Genomic DNA, 9906 nt, shown 5'->3' on the forward strand with positions numbered 1-9906 from the left:
CAAAAAAAAAAAAAAAAAAAAGTAAAGAAATAAAAGAATGGCTACTCCATAGACAGAGCAGCTATTCTGTAGACAGAGCAGTCCCGAGAGCTGCTGGTTGTCCGCTTTTATGGTTATTTCTTGAGGATATGCTAAACAAGGGATGGATTATTCATGCCTCCGCTTTTTAGACCATATAGGATAACTTCCTGACGTTTCCATGGCGTTTGTAAACTGTCATGGCACTGGTGGGAGTGGAGCAGTGAAGACAACCAGAGGTCACTCGCGTCACCATCTTGGTTTTGGTGGGTTTTGGCCGGCTTCTTTACTGCATCCTGTTTTATCAGCAAGGTCTTTATGATCTGTATCTTGTGCTGACATCCTATTCCATCCTGTGATTTAGAATGCCTTACCATCTGGGAATGCAGCCCAGTAGGTCCCAGCCTTACTCTACCCAGCCCCTATTCAAGATGGAGTTGCTCTGGTTCAAATGCCTCTGACAACATCACCCCAACTCATGCACAGACTAATGCCTCTAGAACCTCTAAGTACTAAAAAAACCATGACCACCTCTCCACCAGTATGCAATTGAAAATAAAAATAATAAGCCATCAAATAAATACAACAAAGCACAACAAAGCCCTGCATTCTCTCATTACAATTATTTTAGCATTATTTTTGAAAGACCAAATACCAATTTTTAAATGTTTATCTTAAAACATTTCTGAAACCTGAAAAGGTGAAAAGAATTATTAAAAACCAAAGCCTCATACACTCACCACTCAGCTTAAGGAATAAAATATTACAATATTGGCTGGGTGTGGTGGCTCACACCTATAATCCCAACACTTTGGGAGACCGAGGCAGGCAGAGCACCTGAGGTTAGGAGTTCAAGACCAGCCTGGCCAATTTGGCAAAACCCCATCTCTACTAAAAATACAAAAATTAGCCAGGTGTGGTGGCATGCACCTGTAATTCCAGCTACTCAGGAGGCTGAGGCAGGAGAATCGCTGGAACCAGGAGGCAGTGAGCAGAGAGCGCGCCACTGCACTCCAGCCTTCGCAACAAGAGTGAAACTCCGTCTCTCTGTCTCTCTCTCTCTCTCTCTATATATATATATATACACACACACACACACACACACATCTATGTGTATATGTGCATACATAGATATGCATATATATGTGTGTGTGTGTATATGTAAAACCAATTTGGTTAAAAAAACTAACGGTATTTTTCAAAAAATTCTGCTTTATTGCTGCTCAGAGCCAGTGGTTCTCACCTTTTGCTGCTGGAGGTGGGGACGGGGGCAGATGGGATGGGGCCCTGCACACTGAGTGGAAATGGGCTCTATTTCCTGTCCTCTGACTCCAGGGGTCAACACTTTCCTGGCTAATTCTATCCGTGGATCCACCCGGCTCTGAAGCCCAGTGGGGCCTTCACCGCATTTTTGGGACGAGGCTGCCATCTGCTGGCCGCTTAAGGAAAAGGCGGCAGCTGCATGTGGCCTGGGGAGGGACCTTGCCTGGAGTGTGATGGAGACATCCCAGCGTGTAGAGAGTTCCCTCACCCGTGACGTGGGCAGTGTCCCACAGCAGCTCTGGGAAGGGACAAACTGGGGAAGGAGAGTCACCCTCAATGGGCAGATGACCAGCTGAGCTGTGACGGGATGGTAGCACATGGGGTTTCCAGGGACACTTTAGGACCCAAAAAAGAGAAAAGCCAGGACTGGGGAGAAGGGAATAACAGACAAAAGGTTTTTTAAGAAAGATAAACCCCCTAGAAGGAGAAGCAGGTGCCACTACAGAGTCCAGAATGGGGAACAGAAGGTTCAAGCTCCAGGGCACTGGACTTCCGTTCCGTCCAGGGATTGCATCAGCCCCGGTAGTAGCTCATTCCCACAGGGATTTGTCTGCTGTTTTCTCTGCCTTGAACATTCTTTCTTGCCCCAGTCCCCTTCCTCGGAGTAAATGTTTGTTCAGTGCTTGGGTCTCAGTAAACTATGCCCACACTGCCTCCAGGAAGTCCCCAGGGGCTGCCTTTCCCTCTGCACCCTGTTCCTGCCTATAACCTCAGGTAGCCCTGTTCTGGATCGGCCTGCTTACTTGTTTACAGTTTTACTGTTTACTTACCCTCAGGAGATTCCAAATTCCCTGAGGGCAGGGACGACATTGCATCCCCAGCACCAGTGCAAGCAAGAGAGTGAGAAACCTTGGTTTACTAAATTGATTTTTTATGGCATTTTTGGAAAATCAGACATCATAATCTGAAATAGAAAGGAAAGTACTTTGAAACATATTTTCCCCAACAACAAAGTCTCCCCAGAAGTAAGGTGAAAATGATTGCCTTTTCTATTTATCTATAACCACATGTGGAGGGTGGGGGAGTGAGAACAAGAAAGAGAGAAAACAAATTATTTTATTTTCAGTTGTCATACATTGTAAGTTATGCTGTCCTTCAGTAAACAATCATAGTAGACAGCTGCTATTTGGGGTCTGGCCAGCATCCATAGCCATTCTTCCTTCAGGTAGTAAGAGCATCTCAATTTTACTTTGGCAAAAAAACCTCTTCTAGTCTCCATCTATATGATCCAGGGCAGCAAATGCCATCCCCAGGCCCAAGTATGGGCACGTGGCTCAGGCCTGGCAAATCACGGTATGCCAACAGCCTAGCACATGACTGGTCAGGAACAAGCACATGACCCAAGTTGGCCCAGTGAGATTTTACCCTGGAATCGAGGCAAGAAGACCTGGGGGGTGCTGAGTGTGTAGGACGTGAACCTGGAGCTGCAGGCAACCATATTGCCACCATGAGGCAAGAGAAGGTCAGAAAGTGAAGCCAAACAAAGGAAAGCAGAGCTAGGAGAAGAGAAATGGAGATCTCAGGACAAGCATCCTTTCATTCTGGCACTCAACCCTGAACTTTTTCTGTACCTTTCTGTTACAAGACCAACAAACTCTTTTTTTTTTTTTTGCCCAAGTTAGTTTGAAGGAGTCTCTGTTCCTTGCAACTGAACAAGTACTAGCCAACATAAAAAGCAGAATGAAGATGGCTGGGCACAGTGGTTCATGCCCATAACCTCAGCACTTTGGGAGGCCAAGGCAGGCCGATCACTTGAGGTCAGGAGTTCGAGACCAGCCTGGCCAACATGGTGAAACCCTGTCTCTACTAAAAATACAAAAATTAGCCAGGCATAGTGGCACATGCCTGTAATCTCTAGCTATTCAGGAGGCTGAGGCAGGAGAATTGCTGGAACCCAGGAGGCAGAGGCTGCAGTGAGCTGAGATTGTGCCACTGCACTCCACCCGGGGCAACAGAGCAACACGCTGTCAAAAAAAAAAAAAAAGAGAAAGAAAGAAAGAACAAAGAAAGTGACTTTTCCTTAGTTTTATTTTTTACAAAGTCAGTACAGCATTTGCAACACTTCTAACACAGATCAGAAAATGATAAGCTTTTACCTTATTATAAAATTATTCAGCATATAAGTTAAAAGGAGAACCACACGATCACTGAATCCCACGTCTCCGATGGTGCTGGGGTTCTAAGGCTTTGAGAGCCATCAAGTAGCCTGTTCCAGCGTTTCCATCCAGCAATCCCCACCCCTCCTACATTTACCCCTGCTTCCAGGAAAAGTTATCATCTCCGAACAAGAAGGTCGCAGACTGTGGGCCCCGAAGCTGCACCTGTGTGAACCTCTGAGCTCAGCCACCAGCCTCCATGAAGTCTCCACATCTCCTTATCTCAGTGAAGAAGTGGCTGTGGCCATGAGGGCTGCGAACAACGACCCAGGCTTCTTCCGCAGGACCTCTGGCCGATCAAACTCTACCACCTGGAGGGTAGAGAAAGGTGAGGGGAGGATCAGGGCACAGCTGAGCTTGTGTCCTTGGAGGACTCAAAGGCATCCGGGGTAGCAGCCTGAGCCCTCATCCTCCCACCAGCCCAGGGACGCAGGCTTCACCTTTCCATTGGCCATAACCAGGATGCGGTCACAGTTGAGCACGGTGGTGACACGGTGGGCAATGATGAGCATGGTGCAGCCCTGGAAGGCTTCACGGATTGTGCGCTGGATCAGGGTGTCCGTCTCCGTGTCAATGGAGGCTGTGGCTTCATCGATAAGGATGATCTGATGAATACAAAACAGGGCTGAAGACATCTACTTCAGGCCCTACAGACCTGGGTCTTGTCCTGGTTTACCACTAATTCACCAGGGCCCTTCCTCTCCAGGTCTCCATTTCTTTAGCTGGGAAATGCGAGAATTGTGCTGAGTGCAAAGTCCACTCTGATTGCTGATTATCCATTACCTTATGAAGAGAACGTTAGATCTCAACCAGGAGCGAACTGCATTTTGGTGGCCAGAGAATTAAGTTCTTGGAAATGAAAATGGCCCAGTGGCAACTTCTTGTTTTATTAACTGCTTTTCCATTTACCTAAGTTAAAGTGGAGCAGTGTTCTCCAAGAAGGGGCAGGCACACACCCCAGGAGGTACATGAGATGATTTCTCCAGCATATGGATAAACACTCTTTTTAGTTTAACATTTTTGTATTTATTTCATTAACGATATGCATGAGGAAACTGTAACTTGCACCGAAAGTGTGATTTCACAAATGGCACTGCTTGGGATGAGGCTGTTTTTGAAAAGGGAATATCATTAGTAAATCACAGGGTAGGTGGTACCCAGAGATGATAAAAATCATAGAGTAATGACTCAAATTTGGGAAGCAATACAGAGGAAGCCATTGCTGCACCAAATGGCTGTGTAATTGAAATACGGAAGTGTGAAGTGACGAAAGTACTACATGCACATTGCAAATTTGTTGTTCATCTCTCGGAAGAAGAGGGGGGAAAGTCCTACCTCTTCTGAAATTTTCCCAAGCTTTGGGTCCCACTGAGCTCTTTTCCCACAGCTCTGACAGTTTGCACCAACATTTTTTGCATTTATCATTAATTAACATGTGTGTTAATTAATTTATTTATCATTAATATGTGTGTGTGTGTGTGCGTGCGCGCATATGTGTGTGAGTATGGAGGAGGTGTGTACATATGCATGCATAAGTATGTGTGTACATGTGTGTGCTGCCTCACCTATGTAAGAGAAGGGTTGCCCCAGGCTATCCCACATACTCAAACACCTGAAATTATGGACAAAATATCCAGAAAGCTTCTAGAAGCCCTGTTCCACCAAATTTTTAAAAATATGCAATTTTGCAGCCATAAAAAAGAATGAGTTTATGTCCTTTGCAGGGACATGGATGAAGCTGGAAGTCATCATTCTCAGCAGACTAACACAGGAACAGAAAACCAAACACCACATGTTCTCACTCACAAGTGGGAGTTGAACAATGAGAACACATGGACACAGGGAGAGGAACATCACACAACGGGGCCTGTCGGGTGGTTGGGGACAAGGAAAGGGAGAGCATTAGGACAAATACCTAAGGCATGTGGGCCTTAAAACCTAGATGATGGGTTCATAGGTGCAGCAAACCACCCTGGCACATGTACACCTATGTAACAAACCTGAACGTTCTGCACATGTATCCCAGAACTTAAATTTTTAAAAAAATGCAATTCTGCCCTGGATCAGCATCTGTCATCCAATTCCCAATTCTAATAAAGATAAAAGGGATGTCCTGCATCCAAGTTTTTAAAAGAGTACACAGTAGGCAATTTTAAAATCAACAAGTTCTAATGTGTTGTGTTTTTCTGAGAAAAGAGAATCATCATTAGGTCTAGTTGGAGACCATTTCAGCTCAGATGTAAGGAATCCGGCTATCAGGCAGCCCAGGCTGTGAATCTCATCTACCATGCCTCACCCACACCACAAATACATGTGGAATGGCACTCAGTGAAATGAATAAGCCCATTTTGCATTAATTTTTTTTGCATTAATTTTTGTATAAGGTGAAAGGAAGGGATCCAGTTTCAGCTTTCTACATATGGCTAGCCAGTTTCCCATTTATTAAACAGGGAATCCTTTCCCCATTTCTTGTTTTTGTATTTGTCAGGTTTCCACAAAGACATGTGGAATGGCACTCAGTGAAATGAATAAGCCCATTTTGCATTAATTTTTGTATAAGGTGGAAGGAAGGGATCCAGTTTCAGCTTTGTAGGGACATGGATGAAGCTGGAAACCATCATTCTCAGCAAACTATCGCAAGGACAGAAAACCAAACACTGCACGTTCTCACACGTTCTCACTCATAGGTGGGAATTGAACAATGAGAACATGTGGACACAGGTTGGGGAACACCACACACTGGGGCCTGTCATGAGGTGGTGGGAGGCAGGAGGGATAGCATTAGGAGATATACTTAATGTAAATGACGAGTTAATGGGTGCAGCACACCAACATGGCACATGTATACATAGGTAACAAACCTGCACATTGTGCACGTATACCCTAGAACTTAAAGTATAAAAAAAAAAAGAGGAAAAAGAAATGAATAAGCCCTTTGGATTCCGTTGTTGTTGTTGTTGTTGTTGTTGTTGTTGTTGTTGTTGTTGTTGTTGCTGTTGTTGTTGTTAAGACATAGAGTACAGAGCCCAGTGTCCCATGGTAGTGAAGGGAGAAGGAACCGGTGTGGCTTCCCTCATCATGTGTAGTCTGTGGCTTCCCCTGGCCACACAGCAGTGGTGGCCTCACCTTGGAGTTGCGAAGCACAGCCCGAGCAATGCAGAGCAGCTGCCTCTCCCCCACAGAGAAGTTTCCACCATTGTCCACCACATCCGTATGCAGCTTTTTGGGGAGCTTTGAGATCTGCGATATGGGAAGAAGAGACAACATAACCTGGAAGCCACTGTGGAGTGAGACCCAACCTGACCTCATCAGTCTCCCGCTATTTTGGAAGCCACTGTGGGGTGAGACCCATCCTGACTTTGTCAGTCTCCCACTGTATTGGCAACACTCCCGCCTCTCTCTGTGCTCCAGCCTCTGTCTTCTTGCTCCTTAACCGTGCCTTGCTCGCTCTCATCTCTGGGCCTTTGCATACACTATCTCCTGTGCCCAGAATGTCCTCTCAAAAGATCTTTCACCAGCTGCCCCTCAGTTCTTGGTCTCAGCTCAGCTGTCACCTGTTTAAAGAGACCTTGCCTGGTCACCCAGTTGAAAGGAACTGCTCCTGCACTGAAGTTTCTATGCGTCTCATTACTACCTATACAGCCCCCACCAGTATCTGAAAGTATCTCCTGCATTTACCTGTTGCCTTTATCTCTCATTGAATGTACGTTCCAGGAGGACAAAGACCTCATCTGCCTTGTCTTTGCTGTGCCCCTGAGCCTAAAACAGTGTCTGGCACACGGTTGGTGTCTGAGTGCCATCAGCCTTGACTTAGGAATGCCAAGTCATCTCATCTCCATGAGAGGATGCATCCATGACCCGAAGCAGCAGCAGCTGGCACACCACATGAGGGCAGCCCACAGGAGCAGGCCCCCATGGGCGATGCAGACTTAGATCAAGACTTGGGCCTTGGAGCTACTTACGGCCTTGGTCAGTAATGTCCTCTCCAAGGCATCCCAGATCTCCTGGTCGGTGTGACGGTCAAAGGGATCTAGGTTGAATCTGCCATATGAGAGAAAGAGAAGTGTTCAACATCACCCAGCCTTTGAACACTCATTTATATGCCCAGTGAATGACCAAGAATGTTTAGAACTGGATTACGGGGTTTAGGGGAATGCATGGAACCATCACGAATGGAGATTTCCTGTGCCTCCCAGCACCTGTTCCTTCTGCAGGCAGCAGCCCCGGGTTTTGTTTAGGGGCCACCTCCTCCCCAGTCCCCCAGCCCATGTGTTCCAAAGTGGGCTCCGCCATCCACTCCAGATGGAGCGAAAAGCTCAAGGATAAGCCAATCGACATACAGCAATCGCTGGCCACAGTGCTTAGCTCGGGGTGGGAAAGTAACCAATCAGAGTGTATCTCAGGACTTTTCAGGCTACCATGGGAGAAGAGACATGCGGAGAGATTGCAACCATCCTCCCACAGGAGTGGGACACATGGAGCTCCCCAGGGCCCTCATGTGGAGTTGAGAATGAAGCAAGACAATGCTAGGGGAAACCCGGGCCCTGGAACTCAGCCTTGGCCTCCCCATTATCATGCATGAGTCATTAGAGGCCACTTTTGCTTAAGCCATTTGGGTTTTGCTTTATTTTGTGATAGAAAGTACATAATATTTATCATTTTAACTACTTATAAGTGTATGATTCAGCAGCATTAAATACATTAATAATGCCATGTAACCATTACCACTATTTATATCAAAACCTTTTTCATCATCATGCTGGGTATGGTGGTTCACACCTGTAATCCCAGCACTTTGGGAGGCTGAGGTAGGCGGATCACTTGAGGTCAGGAGTTTGAGACCAGCCTGGCCAACATGGTGAAACCCCACTCCACTAAAAATACAAAAATTAGCCAGGCATGGTGATGTGAGCCTGTAGTCCCAGTTACTTAGGAGGCTGAGATGGAAGAATCACTTAAACCCAGGAGGTGGAGGTTGCAGTGAGCTGAGATGGTGTTACTGCACTCTAGCCTGGGTGACAGAATGAGCCTCGGTCTCAAAACAAAACAAAACAAAACTTTTTCATTATCCCCAACAAAAACTCCATACCCATTAAACAATCTTCTCTCCCCTCCCCACCAGCCCCTGGTAACTTCTATTCTACTTTCCATCGATATGGATTTGCCTATTCCAGCTACCTCATATAAGTGGAATCATGTAGTATGTGTCCTTCTGTCCGGCATCTTTCACTTCGTGTCCATCCATGTTGTAGCATGTATCGTTTCCCTTCTTTTTAAAGCTGCATAATAATCCATTGTATGGCTCTACCACATTTTGTTTTTCCATTCATCTGCTTATAGACGTATGGCTTGTTTCCACCTTTTGGTTACTGTGAGTAGGGCTGCCCTAAACACTAGTGTACACATATGGGTTGAAGTCTCTGCTTTCAACACTTTGGGATATATAACTAGAAGTAAAATTCCTGGATAACATAGTAATTCTATGTTTAACATTTTTTGTTTGTTTGTTTTTGAGACAGTCTGTCAGCCTCTGTCGATGAGGCTGGAGTGCAGTGGTGAAAACACAGCTCACTACAGCCTTGACCTCTTGGGCTCAAGCAAGTCCCCTGCCTCAGTCTCCTGAGTAGCTGGAATCGCAAGCACAGACCACCATGCCCAGCTAATTTTTGTTTACCTTTTTGAGGAACTGCCAAATTGTTTTCCATGGTCTCTGCACAATTTTACATCCCCACTGGCAATGCACGAGAGTTTCCATTTTTCCACATCCTTGTTAACACTTGCTATGTACCTTTTATTATTGTTAGAGCCATTCTAGTGGGTGTGAAGTGGTAGCTCATTGTGGTGGGGCTGGAGTTTCTGTTTCTTGCAGTGAAAAGAATCCTAACATCCAGGTAACTGACAGGAGAGAGGGAATCTATCTGGACTTTACACCCAGCAAGCTTTACACTTGCATCTGGAACAGGTGCACTATAGATACTTCCCTGCTATTCAGTGGCGCAGCCCTGAGTGAAACCTGTTAACCTCTGCTTTATCCTTCCCCAGTTGTGCCGGCCACACATATCTTGTGTGTAGGGCTAATGTGTACTAAAGAAGTGGCAAGTCGGCCGGGCGTGGTGGCTCAAGCCTGTAATCCCAGCACTTTGGGAGGCCGAGATGGGCGGATCACGAGGTCAGGAGATCGAGACCATCCTGGCTAACATGGTGAAACCCCATATCTACTAAAAAAAAAAAAAATACAAAAACTAGCCGGGTGAGGTGGTGGGCACCTGTAGTCCCAGCTACTCCGGAGGCTGAGGCAGGAGAATGGGGTAAACCCCGGAGGCGGAGCTTGCAGTGAACTGAGATCCGGCCACTGCACTCCAGCCAGGGCGACAGAGCAAGACTCCGTCTCAAAAAAAAAAAAGAAAAA

General features: G+C 46.2%; 1 protein-coding gene across 5 annotated transcripts in view; it reads right to left on the reverse strand.

The window, feature by feature from the left end:
• Window positions 1-2191: 2191 nt before the first annotated feature.
• The window catches only part of ABCC11 (ATP binding cassette subfamily C member 11), an 82283-nt gene continuing 74568 nt past the window's right edge, over window positions 2192-9906 (reverse strand). For 2 of the 5 annotated variants that reach the window (XM_026456890.2, XM_031934494.1), the window contains 4 exons: window positions 7460-7538; window positions 6624-6737; window positions 3938-4102; window positions 2192-3808 (listed from right to left, as the gene is read on the reverse strand). In XM_026456890.2, the coding sequence (XP_026312675.1) occupies window positions 3716-3808; window positions 3938-4102; window positions 6624-6737; window positions 7460-7538 (451 nt within the window). In that variant the 3' untranslated portion in view covers window positions 2192-3715. The remainder of the gene's footprint in view (window positions 3809-3937; window positions 4103-6623; window positions 6738-7459; window positions 7539-9906) is intronic. The other 3 variants (XM_026456889.1, XM_031934495.1, XM_026456891.1) reach the window with 3 other exon arrangements.

Source organism: Piliocolobus tephrosceles, chromosome 17, assembly GCF_002776525.5.
Source record: "Piliocolobus tephrosceles isolate RC106 chromosome 17, ASM277652v3, whole genome shotgun sequence".
NCBI lineage: Eukaryota > Metazoa > Chordata > Mammalia > Primates > Cercopithecidae > Piliocolobus > Piliocolobus tephrosceles.